Here is a 21,165-nt window from a genome sequence, read left to right as displayed (position 1 = left end):
TGCCTCCATTGACACATTGTTTTCAGACTCTGACCCTTTTGCCTTCCCCTTACAAGGACCCTTATGATTACATTGGGCCCATCCAGATAATCCAGAATAATCTCTCTACCTAAAGATCCTTAACTTTATCTCATCTACAAAATTCCTTTTGCCACATAAGGCAACATATCCACATGTCCCAGGGATTAGGATGTGGACATCTTGGGGAGCTATTATTTAGCCTACCACCAAGGGAGACATGAGAATGTAACTTCTGTCATGTGACTCACTCCCCCTCTCCTTCTATGCCTGTTTCTATGCTCTGCAGACCATTCTTCTGTCATCTTAATTGAAAATTTCTCAGGTGCAGGCTACATCTCAAAGGGTTAACTAGATACTTTCCCTATACAAGGCATTGTTCTTTCCTTCTTTTTTCTTTGGGGAGTCCCTAGCACGCTCTCTGGGCCTGCTTCCCCAAATTCTCAGGTCTATTTTCTCTTGTTGCATTTTATAGCTAATGGTCTCCTATCAGCTGTGATTTGCATCTGTAATACATAAAATTACATTTGCATTTGTCTAAGATTGCTATGTGTTCAATCTAGAGGAGAGAGCTCAGTTCAAAGACAGCTGCTTTGCATCTTTCTTGCAGCACAGCAGCTAGGTGACCATCTGCTTCGTTCTTGGACCCTGTCCCCAGCCAGAACCCAGACTTCTAACTTAGTAACTCCTATCCCAATAACCACACAATTGGAAGAATCCTTGTTCACCAAGCCTTGATGTGTGAGTGTCACAGGTCAGAATTCATTGCCCATTGGGAGAAAAATGAGGGGATGCTATAAGAATGCTGGAGAGAAGTTTCCAGCATTGCATGGAATGCAATGACATATGCATTGACCTGTGACATATGCATGGACCTTGAAAGCGTCTTTGGAATTTTTAGAAAACATATTAGGAAGATGGGGACTTCCATATTAAACTTTTGGAAGGATCCCTGGGGAGCTGGGAGAAAGACAGGAAGAGAGCAGCTGCTTTGGGATCCAACCAATACCTTCTCCTCCCTGCTCACACAGGATTCCAACCAAATCATACATCCCCAAATCTCAACCCTTCTGAGAAGATTTCTCTTTTCTCCTTCATGGAGAAACTAACAATCCATCCCTTGAACTCTCACAGAACTTTTTCATCGTCCCTGTATTTCTTATCACTTCTTAACCAACTTCCCTCAGATTCAACTTCGGTTAGGTATTTGACATTATCTAATTTAATTCTTAGTCTAACCCTGAAAGGTAGATGTTTTCAACAGTACTATTTTACCAATAAATAAGCACAGATAAGTTAAACATCTGGCCCAAGGTCAGACAATACACTCCACATGCCTGAGTTCTAGGGTGCCAATTTCAAACCTGGGACTCATTCTATCTGTCATAACTGCATCCAAATAAAACTATGTATGTAGTTGGCCCATAGTCCCTGGGGGTTCTGCAGATTCAACCAACCAGGGATCAAAGGCATGCGAAAAAAATCAATAAAGCTCCAAAAAGCAAAACTTGGATCTGTTAAGTGCTGGCAACTATTTTGATAGCATTTACATTGTATTTACAACTATTTACATGGCATGCACATTGTATTAGGTAGTATATGTAATCTAGAGATGATTTAAAGTACATAGGAGGATGTGTGTAGGTTATATGCAGGTACTACACCATTTTATATGAAAATAAAATGTTTGAGCATTTGCAGATTTTTATATCCGTGGGGAGTAGGGGTCTTAGAACCAATTTTCTAAGTATACTGAGTGACAACTGTACATATATCTTCTTTATAAAATGGGAACTACTTGAGGTCTGGAACAATCTCTTATTAATTTTGTAAAGCACTCCCCATACTATCTGGTACAGTGTCTGACAAACAGTGGTTGCTCTATTAGAGTCTGATAAGTGAATTTATGAAGCAATAAATAGATAATTCTTGAAAATAGAAATCTTGAGAATAATAAGGTATTGTTACATTATGTTAGGGGAGGGAGAGAAGAAATGGTTTGAAATATAATTCTGTACTTCAGACAAGTAACAGTCCTCTTATTCCTCATCATGATGTCATTATTTTGCTCAACACATAATAATTTGGCAAAGATAAATGTTGACCAAGTGTTCTGATTATTCAAGACAATAAACTTGTATCTATTATATAAATTCATTGCCAGAGGACACATTAAGTTTTGGGAACTGTAGTTTTATTAAATGATGTAATATATGTTCACGTTGATTAAGGTTTAGGTAAATTTTACTTTACTCCTCTTTCTTTCCCTCTTTTCCGATACCCTTTATTACCACTTTTATTTCCTGCTTTTATAAGATATAAAACAACTAGAGTCCATGTACAACTAGAAACTTCATTCTAGAAAGTCCTTCTTTATAATTTAAAACAGAATGAGGGGCTTCCTTGGTGGCGCAGTGGTTGAGAGTCCGCCTGCCGATGCAGGGGACGCGGGGTCGTGCCCCGGTCCAGGAAGATCCCACATGCCATGGAGCGGCTGGGCCCGTGAGCAATGGCCGCTGAGCCTGCGTGTCCGGAGCCTGTGCTCTGCAACGGGAGAGGCCACAGCGGTGAGAGGCCCACGTACTGCAAAATAAATAAATAAATAAATAAATAAAAGAAAAACAGAATGAGATGGAGATGTTCAAAGGCTATGGGTCACACCAGTGTTCAGAGAGGCTCTCATGGGAATGCCTTCTGACCCCTCCACCTTTGGAGCTCAAAATAAACCACAAATTTCTGTCTTCCTCAACTTGAAGACCAGTTTCCCACTGTTCATTATCTGTCTTCCAAACCGAATTACAGAAAGTCCAGAAATCCTGCCAACAATATTTTGAATAAGACAGAGAATTTAAGGTCAAAGGGAAAAAACGACTTCTACCCTGTCTGCCTTGTTCCTCCACTGTCTCTTTCCTTCCCCCTAATAACCTACTCCGAGTGGTGACTATGTCAGAGACAGGCCATAAAAGCATGGGAATTATCTCAATTTCCACGGGGAATCCTTGAGTAGGGAGTAGCCAGTGCTTGGGAAAAACAATACTTTTTTTTTTTTTTTCATTTTAAAATAGCAGCACAAGGCTGGTGATATTATAATGAAACTCTGAGCTGTGCTAGGCAGCAGCAGAGGTCTCCAAATTTGCTTTCTTTGTCTCTCTGTAGGAGTGCTGTCCAGAAATGTATATCCTCTATGCTTTCAGAATTAGTTGCATTATTTCAAGGTGGAGACTTTCTGAAAGGAGCTTATCTCGCATGTCAGTCAAAAAGATCTTTGTTTAGTTCTATTCTATTCTATTTATTCAATAAACATTACCCAATGCCCTTGTGCAAGATGCTGTGATAGGATAGTAGGACAAATACAGTAGAACAGTAATAATAATAGGTAACTTTTAAGGAATATTTACTACGTGCTAATTGCTCTTCTAAACACCTTAATGCCTTAACGTATTTAGCTCCATAATATATATGTGAGGTAGGAACTATATTGTCACTATTTTACATAGGCAATTGAAAGCTTAGAATTTAAGTAACTTGCCCAAAGTCACTCCACTAGTAAGTAAGAGTTGGAATATAAATGAAAGCCGTATAGAACTGTACTTTTATCCTCTATACCATCCTAGGAGTTAAAGCAACTTTAAAGTTATTTTCTAGATTCTCTGGGAGATCAAAGAAGTAAAATATGGTACCCACCCTCAATGGGCTTGTTATCTCACTGAGAGTACATACACATGGAACTCTTAGACATGCATTCACGAGAAAGTAGAGTAATTGGGTGAAAATGTGCTGTCCATAACTTTAGCAGAAGGGAAGCATTCTATCCCTTGCTCTGCAACTTACTAGAAATCTAAGAATAACATCGTATGAGATCTTTGAAAAATATTTTAATTTACACAAACCTCAATTTTTCTACTTTTAAAATAAGGGTAGGGCAAATTAAAAGCTCTGTAAGGTCCATTAAATATGCCTCTGTTTTGTGATCTTATGTTACAGGAGAGAGAAAGCACTCTAGGCTTTTGCAGTTACAGAGATTTCAGGAAAAAAAGTGAGATTGTTCTGGTTCTAGAGCATTAGAAGAGTTTTAACTGTCATATGGGTGGCAGTCAGGAGGCAGGTTAAGGGGGAAGCCAATGGGACTAGGTATACAAGTAGTTATGGGGAGCCAAGGGAAATAAGCTTAGAAGTGGAGGACTTTGGAAGCAAGAAAGTGATGTTTGAAACTGAATCAGTTGATCAGCATTTCTCAGACGTGTGGTCCTGGGACCAGAGATATACATTCTCTGGTCCCGCTTCCGACCTCTTGAATGAGAAACTCTGGGATGGGGCTGAGAAATCTGTGTTTTAACCAGACCTCCTGGTGATTGGGGTATATATTCAAGTTTGAGAAACTTCATGGTAAATAATAGAAAGCCATTACAAGCAAGTAGGAAAGAAAGTGTTTGTACTCTGGTAATGAGTGCAGGATGTATTCAAGTAGGAAGAAGGAAATGGTAAGGTGGGATGTCCCAGTAACTCAGGCCTGGAGAAAGGTGCTAAATTTAGATATGGAGAGGAAAAGGCACATTTAAAAGAATTTTCTAGGAAGAAAGAACAACATTTGTGATAGATTAGCTACTGGGAATGAAGAAGACAAACAGTTTAATGTGAATCAGAGAGTTTATAAATTATGGGAAGGAGAATATTGTAATTACAGATAAACATGGGATGTTGGGAAGGGGGACAGAGTAGAAAAGGAATCTATGGTACCATTCACAAGTCATTTCACAGCTCAGGTCCTCGCTTTCTCATTTATATTCTCAAGATGTTGAGTGTGATGATCTTGAAGTCTTAGTTTATAATAGCTAGAGAAGATAGAGCTTTTCTCACTAAAGTTGTTTCCTTCCTCCTTTCTTTCCTTCCTTTCTCCCTCCTTCCCGCCTTCCTTCCATCTTTCCTTCCTCTCTCTCTTTTCTTATTTTTCACTGAAGACAAGAGAACTCAAATAACTTTCTTAAGATCACCGAGCAAATTAGTGACTGAGCTGAAAATAGGGTTTAGTTAAGGGCAAATGTTACCATGTTTACTGTTTCTTTCCTAAATTTCCTTCCTACTGTTACATAATATCTTATGTGTATTTTTTGTGTGTAAATGTTCCTTCATTGGCACAGGATTTTCTGTAAGATAATAATAATAATAATAATAGTAAATAATACACCCTGTCATTTATGGAGTGCATTGTCAATGTGCTAGGCATTATTGTAAGTGCTTCACATCTAATAACTAATTTCATCATCATAAGAAGCTTTTGAGGTAGATACCATTATCATCTCCAATTTACAGATGAGAAAACTGAGGCTTAGAAATTTGCCAAAAGTCACACATGTAGTAAGATAAATCTGGTTAGTTTGGCTTCAACATTCATGCCCTTAACCACTGTGCTATACTGTCTATTGCCTTTTAGGAAAAATTGCTTAGTTTTGGCATTAGCTACATTCTCTGGGGAATACCTCAATGTTTCACTTCACTTTCTCTCTGGGAACAGCCTCTTTGACCCATATCCTACTTGCTTTGCAAACTCTTCCAGTTATATAACCTGAGGCAGGAGTTTTGCCACAATTAGGAGTGGAGATTTTCTCTGCCAAGGTCGGGGAGAGATTGAACACAATCCAACATGCTGCTTGTGACTATAATAATGGACTCAAGATCTGGAAAGTATCTTATGAAATCATCTGGGCATATCCAGAGGTCATATGACTTAGCTGTTATTCAAAACAGCTGGTTTTGTCTTTTCTTGACGAATTTTCTTCAACAATGGAAAGTTGGCCACATTTAGTTCACTATTTCCATGGTTTTATCACCATACAGTTAGTAAGTTCTCCTGAACCCTCCTGGGTTTTTTTTGTGGGGCTTTTTCACCCTTAGACGTGGCTGGCTTTTGAACAGTTTTTAAATGGATATATCATTATTTATATCTTTCTTGTTTGAAGCATCACAGTGCCTTAAAGTCATTCCAGGAACTCTTGCTTGGGTCTGGGTATCAGCTTGGGTGAAGCTGGGAGCTCTGGGGCTAAGGGCAAAGTCTCATTATGGGCAGCATATAACTATCCCCCTCTGTGATCCTCCCACCTCCCTGGAGTCCCACAAAGGTGTTTGTGACAGGGGAGAGTGGGATGTCGATTAGTTAGAGAACCCTAAACCACAGTCTTCTGACCTTGTTGCAGGGATTCCCTATTTTCCCTCTCTGTTTTTTCTGCCTCTTCCTTTGCCATTCATCAAAAGCAATCCTTCTCTTTCGGACGAAGCCAGCATATCTCCGCAGTGAGTTTAGGGTCTTGGAAAACAAAGGCCAGAAAAGGGATACCATCTTCAGTCAATATCTGCTTTCGGCCTCACAACACAACTCCCTCAGAGGTAAGAAAGCACAAATGCCTAGCTACCTTCTTGAAAGTCAGAAGAAAAACTATAAGTACAGGAAAACATGAATTAACACCTCAATACCTTAATATTTTATATGTTATTATTATTACTTTTAAGAGTTGCTACAGGCCACCTGTTTTCTGCCTGTGTGCCATGAGGAGTGAACTCTTACCCACAGCTGGTGTGCTTGCACCTAGACTCAGGGATCCTGTGATTAAAATGAAGGTCCAGTGACCTCACATGGTCTTCAACACTTGGAAATATCAGGGATGTGAGGAGACAGAGTGTGTTTCGATGGAGGAAGAGGATACATCATCAGATAGGGCCAGGCTCTATTAACCTGCCTACAACCAGCCTGCATTTGACTGACAGGGAGCAAACAAAGATGCCGCAAAGACAGACTTTTCCCCACTGCTTCTAAGTGAGTCCGGCCCTTGCTTTCTTTGTCATTGCTTTGCAGCCCAGTACCTTCCTGGCTTTTAACATGTAGATTTCCTCCTATCCTCCCCCTTACAGAGTCACCAGAAATTGCTTCTGCCTTTTCGCCAGGAAAGTACTGTTTAAGGCATATAATTCACTCATCCAATGGAGAGAAAATGAGCTTAATGCAATCAAATATTAATACACCAGAAGTTAAGGGAAACTGTTACAAACTGTAACACTAAGTGGTATAAGATAGGTATTAAATAAGTAGAAATGATGATGATGGTGACCATGTATGACATGCTATTTATGTGCCAGGCACTGGGCTAACTTTTACATGCATCATCTCATGCACTCCACCCGGAAACTTTTTACAGCAGGTACTAAAGTTATCTTCATTTTACAAATGACGGAACTGAGGCCAAGAGACATTATATAGCTTGCATAAGGTCCCATAGATTGTAAATGGCTATTGAAAACTAGCCTAAATCAATTTATTCATATCCAACTCTTAGGTTCTTTTTGGTAGATAACTGTAGCTATTAATGGTTAGTGGTGGGTGATGGTTACTTATTTCTCCACAACTTCACTACCAGCTAATGAAAGCAAGACCACCATATCCATAATGAAACCCAATTGTGCCGTACTTACTTAGGCATATAGTTACTAACAAGTTGGTGCAAAATATTTATACAACTGGTTCTGTAATCTCAATAAAGGCATAATTCTTGTGCTCCAACTATAACGTGTAGGAAAATGTCACTCTGACAATAATGTTCTGAGATTGGATTCTAATACCTTTGTAGTTGGTATCAGGCAACAAGAAATCTCTGTATCAAGGCCTAGATATACTACTACTTAGGGATCAAGCCACAGGTGCCATCTCTAAGAGTGAAGAACTATTTATATTCTTACAACCATTCTATGGAGTGGGTGTGAGTTTGCACAATAGTGTCTCTAGCACAAATGACTTGAATATCATTATTATGACTGGAGAGAGATCATTCCTTATTGAACAAACCTACATGTAAAAACTCACTTCTAACATGCTCTGCTAATTGACAAAGCAACAGGTATTGTTCTCTATAAAGACAGCTGAGGCACTTAACAGCAGCCACCTCTGGAGTGGGACCTTTTTCACAAGCCTGCTGACTGCCACTGTGATTAGAGCAAGTAGCTGAAGCTAACGCTTACCCAGTGTCACACTGTAGCAATTACAAGCAGCTGAAATTTTTCATTTCATTGTTTGGATTCCTCATTTTGTGTTTGTCTTGCCCAACTGAAATATAAACTCCATGAAAGGATCTTGTCTTTTTGTTTCACTGGGGATTTAAAAACCTGTAAGTCTACGGCACATGGCAAGCATTTAATAAGGATACTTTTAATTTGTTGAAAAAATAAGTGAGCAAAAGGAGAAGCTATTGAGGCCAGTCTTTTCAATCTCAACTGTGATCCTATGAAACCAAGTCAGTAAGCTTGTAGACGGAATCCCTAGTCTTTTACAGCAGGTTGCCTGTGAGGGTCCCTGGTGACGAATTAACCTGGGGTAGTTGAGGTAAAATCTTGAACATAACGAAAATAGTTATCATTAAGAGAACTTACTGAAAGAAGAGGTTAGAAAATACTGTGTTGGAAGGTTATAATAGACAAAAGTGACTTCTATGCACACATTTGACACAACTGACATTGTCAATTCCATTTTTTTTTAATTAATTAATTTTTATTTTTGGCTGTGTTGGATCTTCATTGCTGCATGTGGCTTTCTCTAGCTGCAGCGAGCGGGGGCTATTCTTCATTGTGGTGTGCGGGCTTCTCATTGCGGTGGCTTCTCTTGTTGTGGAGCATGGTCTCTAGGCACGCGCTCTTCAGTAGTTGTGGCACGTGGGCTCAGTAGTTGTGGCTCATGGGCTCTAGAGCGCAGGCTCAGTAGTTGTGGCACACGGGCTTAGTCACTCCCTGACATGTGTGATCTTCCTGGCCCAGGGATCGAACCTGTGTCCCCTGCATTGGCAAGTGGATTCTTAACCACTGCACCACCAGGGAAGTCCCCATCAATTCCATTTTTTTCAGCCATCTTACAGTTTGACATGGCTTGTTATTTAATTCATGATTAATATAAGTGAAAACCTAAAGCTCTACCAGGGAATGATTCAATTGTGTTTGGAATCAGAGCTGTTATTTCTGGAGTTATATCCTAATGCATGAATAATAATAATACTGTATATTCTTTAGCATTTTCTTCATCTTTCTATCATTTGGACCACTGAGGAGTATTTCATATTAACTAACCTAGAGTCATTTTCCATAATGTATCATATATTAATATGTGTCAGATAAAAAAATACAGACTTAAAAAAAAATACAGACTTTAACATGGTATCACATTGCATTAGTAAACTACTTTTTCATTCTCTGCTAAAACATAAGCAATGGGTGGACTTTCTTTAGTTCAAATAGAAGTAGGTTAATTCAGGAAAATGGTAGATGCCAAACTCATACATTCTCTCTCCACCAAAAATGACCCTGGAGGGGCTTCCCCCTGCACTTGAGAGTCAATCTTGATTTTTTTTTTTTTTTTTTTTTTTTTTGTGGTATGTGGGCCTCTCACTGTTGTGGCCTCTCCCGTTGTGGAGCACAGGCTCTGTACGTGCAGGCTCAGCGGCCATGGCTCACGGGCCCAGCTGCTCCGTGGCATGTGGGATCTTCCCGGACCAGGGCACAAACCCATGTCCCCTGCATCGGCAGGCGGACTCTCAACCACTGGCCACCAAGGAAGCCCAGTCAATCTTGATTTTAAGGAGCCATGTATGGAGGATCCTGGGGAGTTGAGAATTTTAGTTCTAGAAATGACCTGATTTTCCACAGATGTTTCCTTATATTCTACTAAGGGTTTTCAAGATCACCCCTGTGTCTCAGGAGCCATCTATCAGTAACAAACTCCATCGATCTCAAGTTTTCAATGAGCAGTCAACAAGAAGGCTTTTCCACTCTTGAACCAAATGAATCTCTCTAGATGGGTCCAGCACAGTGGACATAAGTCCTCTGGGCTCCCTTCTCTCCACCAGCATCTGCTGGGGTTCTCTCTACGTGACTCAGATCTTTGCTGAAAGAACTTAGAAAGCTCATTTCCTCCTCTGCTTTTCAGATCCTGCTGTAGTACTCTCCAGCTGTGGAATCTTGTTGCTAACAGTGTTTTAGAAACTTTTATTTATCTTTAATGGGTATTTATCACATTTTTGGAGCCAAGAAAAGGCATGTCCTTTTTGCTCCTGTAGAAACAAGGTTTGTGGTATTTCTTCAGAAGGCAGCAGCCTGGAACAAATCTGCTCTTTTTCACTGATGCTCACAATTTCCCATGTCCAGCAGGGGGCAACACAGATTTAAGTTGGATTGGATTTAAATTGGATTGTCCTTGACAGGGGACAGGTTGGAACACCTCTTTCAGAAATGTGTCCTAAATCCCCTGTCCTATACTTCCCAATTTTTCTCCATCCTGTCTTCCTTCCTGGCTGTTCCCGACATATGTCCAATCTCAGAACTAGTCTGTGCCTCAGGAATACTTTTGTTTAAGTAAATCCTGATAAATTTTGGTCTCATGATGGATTCTGATCAGACTGAGTGATTATAATTACCCTCCCTGCCTCTTCTCATCAGAGTGTGTCCTATCTGGTGTGAGGGACTGAAGAGCATACTCTGTTTCAGCCCCCATTTGTCTATTTCCAACTTCTCTAACAGACAGAAATCAAGTTCAGTTAGAGTCCTTGCAGTCATTTAATGACACTACCTCTCTGCAGTTAACCAAATCAGAGACATCTTAGTCCTCGATGGCTTATTTTGTGTTACACCCCAATATTTCACCCACCCACCCCAAAATGCAGTTTTACTATAACATAGCAATTCAATTCATTCATTCGTTTGCTGATTCATCAATTTATATAGTAAATATTTATTGCATGTCTGTTAAGTGCCAGACCCTGGGCTAAGTGCTGAGACTGGAGCTGTGAACAAAACAGATATTGACCCTGCTCTTGGGGACCTGACATTCTAATGGGAGAGACAGAGAGTACTCAAATAAATACACAGAGACATAATGCAAATTGATAAGGACCATGAAGGACAAATACAGAGGCCTCTGAGAATATAGTAGGGGCAGCTGTTAAAGCATGTGTCTCCTATTACACTATCTTCATGTTATCACATTTGAGCTCCTTGAGGCTAGGGTCTATGTTCTTTTATTAATATATCCCCTCCACTTTTATCAATGAGTAGAAAATATCTAGCATATAGTTTACATGTATATGTCCTACATTCCCTTGTTCCACGTGTCTCTGAAGCAAGGAACATCTTTGTAATCCTTGAAATACCTAGCACAAGACTTTATATATAGCTGGTTACTGATAGGTTTTACTTGAATATAATTGTATTTTTAAAAATTCTGCTATGTTTTTGTTTTAGTGATTGCTTGTACAGTTTTCCACACTTATTCACCCTAAGGTAATAACTTTCACTCAATCCACCAATTAGTCAGAAGGACAGAGGTGGTCCAGGGCCTTTTGAAAGCATACCCACACAGGGCACAGATTTAAAATTGCACAACCCTACAATTATTCAAACTCTTTTCAGTTTGAAGTCACTAATGTGAGCCATCTAGCGAAAGGATTATCTTCCTCCGAACCCTTAATTAAAATTTCACCCAGGAATTTCCAATGATTTTATTTCAAAACAAGTTTGTCGTTGTAAAACCAAAGGATAACAAGGTTGGGGGTGAGATGAGAAGAGATACGAATCGTTTCTTGTTAACAAGCATTATTGTAATGTAGCCAGGAAAACTGCCTGGTGGGCGGTCAAACAGAGCCAAGGACTGAGTTGAAATCATAAACACATTAAAAAGTTTTCTTCTCTGGATGGGGTTGTTTTTGACATTAAATGAATGTCAGATACATTCAAGCTTTTTTTTTTTTTTTTTTTTTGCGATATGCGGGCCTCTCACTGTTGTGGCCTCTCCCTTTGCGGAGCACAAGCTCCGGACACGCAGGCTCAGAGGCCGTGGCTCACGGGCCCAGCCTCTCCGTGGCATGTAGGATCTTCCCGGACCGGGGCACGAACCCGTGTCCCCTGCAACGGCAGGCAGACTCTCAACCACTGCGCCACCAGGGAAGCCCTCTCAAGCTTATTTTTAAAGGAGAAAATAAATTGGAAACTTTGAGCTTTTGTTTTGCTTGATTTTCCATTTGTTGTTGTTGTTTTTTTTTTTTTTTTTTCATTCCCATATTTGGATATGTCCCTATGGTGGGGAGGAAGGGGAGAGGGGGGAATGAAATATTATTCCAGGAACTCTTAAGGAGAAAAACAAACGTAGTAACACAGTTTATTCCTACAGAAAGAGTAAAACGTTTCAAGTAGTTTCAATCTCAGCACTGGTCAAGTCTTCAGCTTTTAAACATTCACTGTTTTATAAGAGAGACAATAATGTTATTCACTCCCTGTATGCTGTCAAACTCCTAATTCAACCAAATGGTCTTCCCGACTTATGTGCGTTAACATTTTAATGTCCTATGTTTGAACCTATACTAAACCATAGAGAGAAGTATTTTCTGAAGCACTGCATTTCCTTTCTCCCTTACATCCCCAGGGCAAGTACGAGGAAAAAAGTAATCTGATGTTCTGGCATGTTTCTCTACTTTGAGGAAGTGAAATCTGATTTTCTATGGGCAGTGTTATAAATGGCAGTTGATTTCTAGATTATCCCACAAAAAGACAATTTAAATAGTGATACAGATAAAATTATACGAGGATTCTGGTTCATTCTGGTTTTAAAAGTCTTTTGTGGGATGTCTTGGAGAATTTAACCACCATTTATAGACAGTGTTTTCATGGGAAAATGCATCCTGAAAGAATTAGCAAAAGAAATTTGAAACAGATTTGTAAGACAGGATGCCACTTCTTCATGGAGAGACAGTCTTTGAAGGCATCTTTCAATAGTTTTACCTTTTTTGGTTTTCATACCAAATTTGCTGAAGGCTGAATACTATACAGAGGTCCTCCATCATCCACCCTTCCATCAGGAAGGGGAGGCAGAGTGAGCAGGTTTCATGTAACCTAGCATTCTGCTCTCTCCAGTCACAGTTTACACTCAGGCAATGCAGAACCACTTTTCCATCCCTTCAAATGACATGCACATTAACCTCTTCCTACCCGGAAGTCCCAGCCTTTTCTTGTCTACCTAGCTAACTGCTATTCTACCCCTGCCTCTTCTGAGAAGCCCCACTGACTCACCCTTGTGGACATTGGGGTCCTCCCCCAGTGCTCTGTTCTTCACCTTTGTGGACACTGGATGCCCAGAGAGATGCTGCTTTCTGGGCATCTTCTTTAATACCTGCTTGTGATTGCTCTGCTATTGAGACTTCAATAGGCTATAAGTACCCTGCAGGCAGAGACAAAACCCTGTGAGTGTTTGTCTGTTTACTGTGTACTGATGACACAGTAACATGATCAAGGAGTAAAGTAATATGAACAAATGAAATTTTAAAATGCTCAACCCCTTCATTCTAATAACCTCTTCATGTCCAACTTACTCTTTCACTAGGCAATCAAACACAAATATCTCTCCGCCTTTTACAAAAGCAAATGGCTCAAATGGAGCAAAAGAGAAAAAGAAAAACGAAACAGAAGTTGAGATGGGGAAAAAAATGCAAAACAAAAATCTAAAGAACCAACCAAAATACCAAGCACAGGAGAAACATTCATTAGACATTCATTAGATAATCTTGAGCTAAATATTGGTGAGTGAGCTATTGGGTCAAGTGAAACTCAAACAGTTGCTTCACGACTTCGCCTTATGGGCAGGAACTGAGGGGCATGTGGAGCAAGCAGAAGAGGTATTATGGGTGGAGTTCTTCAAGTTCTGGGTGGCATAGCGTGTCTCAATGGAAAAGATGAACCTGCTGCTTCTGGCTGTAGTACTATACACTGGCCAGAAGAGGGTAGCCACATGTATTTCATGCATTTCCACCCCCCCAAATACTGTTTTCTTCATCCTTCAGATTATAAAGTTGGCAGTTCTTCTTTCCAGAGGTAGAATATGGGAGGCAGTGGGTGTATTAATTCTTAGTAACATGTGGGAAATTTCTGAATGTTTTAATTTGGTAGTCAAAGCTTGGGAACATGGCTTGAGTTTGGCTGGAAAAAAATGATTATGCAGTTAGAACTAACTTGGAAGAAGCAGTATTATATGCCAACTGCTGCTTTAAGTGATTCACCTGCATTAACATATTTAATCATCATAAAAATTGTATAAGTATGTACTATTTTATCAGTCCCACTTTCTAGGTGAAAAAACTTAACATTAGATAGTTTAAGCAAATTGCAGAGCCTGGAATCAAAATACACTTATTCTTATTCTCATGTTTTATATAAGCTCCCTCAGCAGAACATTCTGTTTCAGCTGTAATGTATTCAGTGGAGCTTGATCTGCTGTAATGTGGTACCTGAGTTATCTTAAGCTGGAGAGCAGGCCCTAGGAAGAGAACAGAGGCAGGAAGAAATGAAAAGGAAAAGACATTGTGGAGGTTACTAATTCTAAATCAGAGTTTCAAAATAACATTTACTATACTAAAGGAACCTATGATATGATTGAATATTTATGTTTTTTTAAGTAATACAGTATATGTCCTTAACTTTTTCTCCCTAATATCCATAACTGCTAATGTCACACATTTTATTTATTTAAATTGTCTCATCACTGTCTCCATGTGAATGGATGAGGAAAGTGTGTTTATAGTAACAAAGCTCTATCTGACAACAGCATGATATTCTAATCCCAACACAGCTCTGTGAGGCTTCGGTTATGTTCAGCATTGACTGGGAAATAAATGTCGGCAGATTTGTGAGGAACAAAAATCAAGATATTTTTAGTTCACTTTGGCAAATATTTTTGAATATTGACTATGCTGCCAAGCTTTGTGCTATGCACAGTGTTGAAAAGGTATTTAAGACTCAATTTCCACCTGCAAAAAGTTCTTATATCCAGCTTGGAAAACAGACACATAAATCAGTAACCATAATGCAATATGATAAGCCCTATCTTAAAAGCATGTATGAAGTGCCAAGGGGACAGTGAAAGAACAGCTTTTTGGGTCTCTCAGTATGCAATGGCTTGTCTTATGGATTAATGCTTAAGATTTGCTTGGTGTTTTTGAATTCAGACTTGTGATAAAATGATGGGTAACTTAGGAGATTAGTTTTGAACTGGGCATGAAAACAGTTGCATTCTAGGGTGGAGAAGTGCCCAGAATTCGGACCATGTCTGTTCACCAAAATGTTGAAGATAGAAAGGAGTAATATGATTCTGTTAGTCTGTTGGTAATTAATACTCATCTATTGAAGGCTTACTACGTGTAAGAGACTACAATAGCCATTGTGGAACAATGGGCAAGGGGTTGGAAAAAAATCAAATCCGTATAAAAGAAGAACAGTTTACAGAGAAGTAATCATCAAGCAGAATAATTTAATTTTATAGGTGCAAATGGCTAAAAAAACATCTAGCTTAACTCTGTCATCTTACAGATGAGGGAACGGAGGTCTGGCAATAAAACATGATTATTTTTTCAAACGTTATACATCTAATTAACGGCAGAGCTGGGACCAGAGCCTTCAGAAGACTGGTAGGCAATACAGTGAGTTCCACCTATGAACTTAAAGTCAGACAGCTTGGGGTCAAGTCCATTTCCATCACATACTGGCTGGGTTACCTTAAGGAAGTTAGTTGAATTCTCTGTCATTAGTTTCTTCACCTGTAAAATAGGACTACTATAGTATCTGCCATATATAACATGAAAGAATACATATAAAACAATAATTAAGATTAAAATGAGATAATGCCTATTAGCCAGGGACATGTTAAGAGTTTGATAAATGTTACTAGAACTCACGTGTCCCAATTTCTACATTAATATTCTTTCTGCCACAACAGTGAAATGGGGTTTTGCTCATTTTTGTTTCTTTGACACAATGAAATCCCTTTTTTAGATCTTTATGCTCATATGCTGTCCATTTCCCCTCATACATCTCTTCTTTCAGGGCCAAGGAGATTAAGATCAAGTTGGGAATTCTCCTCCAGAAGCCGGAGTCTGCAGCTGACCTTGTCATTCCATACACTGAGAAGGCAGAAAAACCAGCCAAGACCCAGAAGTGAGTCATGATTATGGATTCCACTCTTTTCCTCCAGAGGATGATGATTCTTCAAGTGTATAGCACCATCCCTCCTCTGTAGAACTCCCCCCTTCAGTGACTCATTGAAGATCATAAGAGTACTCAGAGACTTGGTTTGTGAATAGGATTATTTTTCATTCTCTCGTGTATGGATCATAATATTGCTTACTGGCAGGATGCTTAAAAAAATGAAGATAAGGCCACATCTTGGGATGTCATTGGAGAAACAGGCCGTATCTTATAAAATGGCACCAGTCACCTCATCACACAGAAGTGTGGTTAAAAATATCTGTTCACTTGCTGTCTTTGGGTCAGGTGAGCATTCCTGATCCAATTAATTATGATCCCTGAATGCTCACCTGCTCAGGAAATATCCTGAGGGCTACTTCCTCAGCAGGGAGATACAAGTGGTGACATTTCCCTCAAGAAGAGGCTAAGTTCAAGGCAGACTATTAAGCCTAAAAGTTTCTTCTCCAAGATATTGTCCCTTCAAGGTCTAAAAGAGGAGCAGAGGACTGTTCCCTGGTGGAGGAATGAATACTTGACCAGATACTCCTATTTAATGTACATCAAGCAATTTTTCCCCAGTCCATAAATTAATAGTCCTGACAGGACTTCTGCAGTCCCTAACCACCCACCAACATATTTCTATCAATTTAGGCATGGAGGGAAGCTATAATTCTGAATATTCACGATGTTATGACAGTGAACATAGCCCACAATTTCATTGGCATTACTCTAACTTAATAACACTACTCACAGCATTCACAGTGTTTACCGTTGTTCCACTAGCTACATAGCCAGACATTGACTAGACAGATACACTCCATCTTCCCTTTAAAACAGAGACACCACTAAAATCAAGAAAGGAAAGTGGGAAGAAGAAAAGCCAAATGTATTCAAACCCCTTCACTCTACTACCTAAAAGCTTTGAAGAGATCACAGAAGTGTGGTAAAAATATAGGAATCCCTTTTAACCTCCATTTCTTTTAAAATTTAATATTTGTATAAATTGGCCAATGTTTTCTCCAGATGACCTTCGAATTAATATAGCTGGATTGGTTGGGGGATAGAGCGACAGGTTATTCCTTTTAAATTTTTTCATCAATCTAAGTGAAAGTTTCCACTCTCCTTTTATTACTTCAAAGTGATCCCAAACCGGAAATGAGGCATAATTGAGTTTTCTGCATTTAGAAAAGGGAAGTTAATTCAATGTGGAGTGGCAGGCACCAGGCACTGAGAGAGGATAAGAACCATATTTCATAATAGCAAAAGATCAAAAAGTCTATTTTGAAATAAGCATTGTGGTGGTTATTGATCTGTTGGAATTAACTTTTAAAAAATAAATACAGTGCTACATTTCCTGCTTTGATTCTCTGCTTTAATATCCCACACAGACACTTGAACTATTTGACTTAACAAGGATTTGGAGAGAAGCAGTTTTGGAAGATAACTTGGGGCTGACACTTATTGGATTATTTTCTTCTCTTGTCTTCCAGTCCCCTTTTTCTTCCAGAAGTTTGAATTGTTTTGGAAAAATCTTTCTTATCCCTAGAGAATATTTGTGCATCTCTACTGCATTTTTAACAGTGACCATCACAAAGCTTTCCTATCCTCTTCCAAACTCCTAAACCCCATTTCACTCATATTTGGCAAATTTCCATGCCTTTTAGCAAGCAGGAGAAGACTGTGTTCTGCAGGAGCTCAGTTGATCTCGCTTCTCCTCACTTTAAAGTTTCTCTGTATTTTTTTACCCACATTATTCTCAAGGAGAAGAAAATAAATCTCAGAGGAGAAAATAGACCTTCTCCGGATGGAAGGTATTTTTAACTCCTCTCATCTTTTTAAAAAAAGCAATCCCTTTTTAAAAAATCACTTTCTCTTTTTCAAATATATTTTTATTCTTCTCATTAGGAAAAAAATGGAACCATTTTAAAAAATAGAAAAAAGTTGCCTATATACCTACCACCCAAGGCCAGCCTCTGTTACCATTTTAGTATTCTTAACTGCTCTTTTTCCCTCTGGACCCTCTTCCACTAGAACAAACAAGTACCATATTCCACTCTGAAAAACACCCTCCCAGCCCCTCACCCCTTCTACTCATATCTCTTCCTCTTGCTTACATTGGAAAACTCTAGAAATGGAAAGTCACTGCTTTCAATTTCTTCTTTAACTCCGTTTGTCGGGTCTAAACCTTCCTACCTAACTGAAACCATCATCACCAAGGGCTAACTCCTGACTCGTGGACAGAATTTGACTCTGCTCACCAGTTGGCCACTTTAAAACTCTCCAGCTTAACTTCTAATTTTGAATTATCCCGCTGCCTTCTCTCTCTCTAAGGGCTCCCAATTTTGCCCACCCTCTATATGTGAGCATCCCCTAAGGCTCTGCTATAGGTCTTCATAATGAAAAATAAAGATGTTACAAGATAATGTAAATTTAGCTTACAGTAACTATTATCATGGCTCATAATATAATCAATTGCAAAATACTCAAGAGCTGGTGTAGATATTTTTATAGTTTATTTTATATTCTAGATGTTCATTTACTCTCTGCTGATGTCACTAATTTTAACTACCTTTGGTTGTTGCTGTTGTTTTGCCACTTTATAACTCTAGAATGACCTCCACACATAAACAGTCCCTACCCTGTGCACGGGGGAGAACCATTACAAACTGTTGTCCTACATACACTCCGGCCTGGTAAACTGCAGAGTGAGCCTTACTGTGTGGATTAAAGATGGATGCACAATGTTTGGCCCATGGATAGACATCAAAAAGTGGCAGGTGTATTTATCTGCATCCCCATCCATGGTGCCCAAGTCACTGTTGGCCCTGTGGGGAGGGCTCAATAAATGTCCATGAACTTGAGACTGGACATGAGCAGACACATTGCAGGAAGGAAAGGAGAACTGAACAGGCACTTAAGTGCCAATAAATAACTTGGATTTCACTTTCCTTGTCAAGGGCAAGAGCACATGAAAACATTACCAGGAGTGTTTAAATATGTGCCAGGGACTATGTAGATATTTTTAAAAAGGAAGAAAACAAAAAAGAAAACCACCGGTGCTTAGAGAGGTTAAAATAGTCTCCCAAGGTTAGAGCTAGTAAATGCCAGAATTGCTTATAGCTGTAGTCATGGTTCATGGGGCTAAAAATTCTGTACTCTAAGGGTTGGGTTATTTGTGGCTTTCATCAACCAGACTAACTCTGAGCAAACTGAACCATTATTAATTTACACATTAATCTGACATGCATATTGCTGGGTAGATTAATGCTGCAGGGAACACACTGTCAGACAGGGTAGAATGGGAAAAGTTCTCCATGGCTGACAAGCTATACCTCCAGGCAGTAAGTGCATCATTGCCTTGTAGGAGATTCAAGATGTAAATGTGGTAAGAGTACAGTAAAGAGGGAGAGGACACTTCCAGCTGAGATCATCTCTTCCTGGACTAAGTGGCATTTACACTGGCCATTATAAAACAGTTAATCATCTCTATAAATGTTTATTTTGCCTTTCATTGGAACTGGGTTCCTCTTTCCCTCCACACCCACACACAGAAACCCCATGCCCACTCCCTGTGGTCAGCTACGACCTTGCAAACCAGGACACTTATTGGTCATTTAGATCTGCATCTATCTCATTTCAAATAATTCAGACTTAATGGCAGATTCTGAGAATCAGGACAGGATGAACCTGTGGTACTTCCTAGGCTGGGAATCAGAATACTGGGCTTCGAGGTGTGGAGGATGTGTTCTGCTTAATTGTGTCCTTGAAACAATTTGGACTAATAGTACCCCCAAGCGGGTTCTGCACATATCCTTTTCAGGAATTTAATCTTGGCTGTGAGGCACTGCTGGTTGTGACTATTAGTCTGGTTCTAACAAGACCATTTGGGACAGCTTGGATCTGGTAACATGCTTAAGTTCGGTGCACCTGCTCTTACCATTTCTTCTTCCTGTGCCCCTCCATACTAGCCAGAGGAAATGGAGAGCAGAAAGGTGATTTCATTTTACAAGGGGTATTTACAAAATCAGAAGGCGATTCAGCCTTCCCCTTGCTCTGTTTCTTTTGTTCAATTATGTAATGTCTTGTTGTTTCTGTCAACAATAAAGACTTGGCAGGTGTCATATGTACAACATTGAACACACTGTAGTGAAGAAATTAAGATTTGTAAGACTGTGCTAAAAATGTTGGTACAAAATAATATATACATAGGAAAAATTCTCAGCGTGAAGTAATATAGAAGAGCCAAAAGGAGTTATTGACCTCTAGAAAATAGCTCCTTTTCTTGTTAGAAATAAAATGAGGCAGCAAAATATATGGGCATGCTTGTCATTCCTTCCTCATGTCATTTCTCCTCCCTGTGTTCCTTTACACTAACCAGAGGAAAACGGGAGGAGAGAAGGTAGTTGACTCATTAAAAATAAATTTCCAGGGAATTAGTGTTGAGTTTTTGATCTATGATACATATGTTTCTATGGAAAATGAAACCACTTAAGATTATTCCACCAGGTTTGTTACTCTCAGTACTGGCATGTTTTAACCTTCAAATAGTAAAAGCGTAAAACTTTGTGGAAAGTCGTATAATTAAGACTCAAAATCTGCACATGCTCCACAGTGAGGAATAGAGAATGGAAGGAATTAGTCACAGCATTTTAGCCAAAAAATCTACTGCCATCCTGCACTCCTTACATAGATAAAGTGAGGCTGACTCTGAGCCTCGAGAGCAAAATGAAAAGGAGAATCAGCAACTGTCTTATCAATCTCACTGATAACCTAAAGAATTAAAGCCCTAAGATATTAATTTTTAAAAGCCAGAAGCAGGAATTTTCCTGGGTTGTCTGAACAGTTGATCAACAAGTTAAGAGCTAAGGAAATTCCAATTTAGAAAAAACACCTTCATTGGCCTTAATGTTCTAACAAATGACTTGTTAGTCTGCTTTGATTTGACAACGAAGAACTCATATTGTAACACAAGAGTGAGAGCGGGGGCTGAGGGGGCAGAGAGCACTGTCAGCCATTTTTCCCAGACAATACCAGCCCACCTTGACACAATTCGGCTGTGAAAGAAAAATTGGTAGTTAAAATGAAAGAGCTGCAGGATTTCTGCATATATAAACGTTA

At 39.4% G+C, this 21,165-nt stretch overlaps 1 protein-coding gene across 1 annotated transcript in view; it reads left to right on the top strand.

Moving 5' to 3' along the window:
- RGS5 (regulator of G protein signaling 5) overlaps positions 1 to 21,165 on the top strand; it is a 48,552-nt gene that overhangs the window by 12,837 nt on the left and 14,550 nt on the right. Inside the window, exon 2 of the mRNA XM_082613466.1 lies at positions 15,907 to 16,017. Within this exon, the coding sequence (XP_082469592.1) occupies positions 15,907 to 16,017 (111 nt within the window). The remainder of the gene's footprint in view (positions 1 to 15,906; positions 16,018 to 21,165) is intronic.

This window comes from Mesoplodon mirus (genome assembly GCF_964341445.2).
Source record: "Mesoplodon mirus genome assembly, chromosome: 3".
Lineage (NCBI taxonomy): Eukaryota > Metazoa > Chordata > Mammalia > Artiodactyla > Ziphiidae > Mesoplodon > Mesoplodon mirus.
This window is presented reverse-complemented; position numbering and strand designations above follow the sequence as displayed.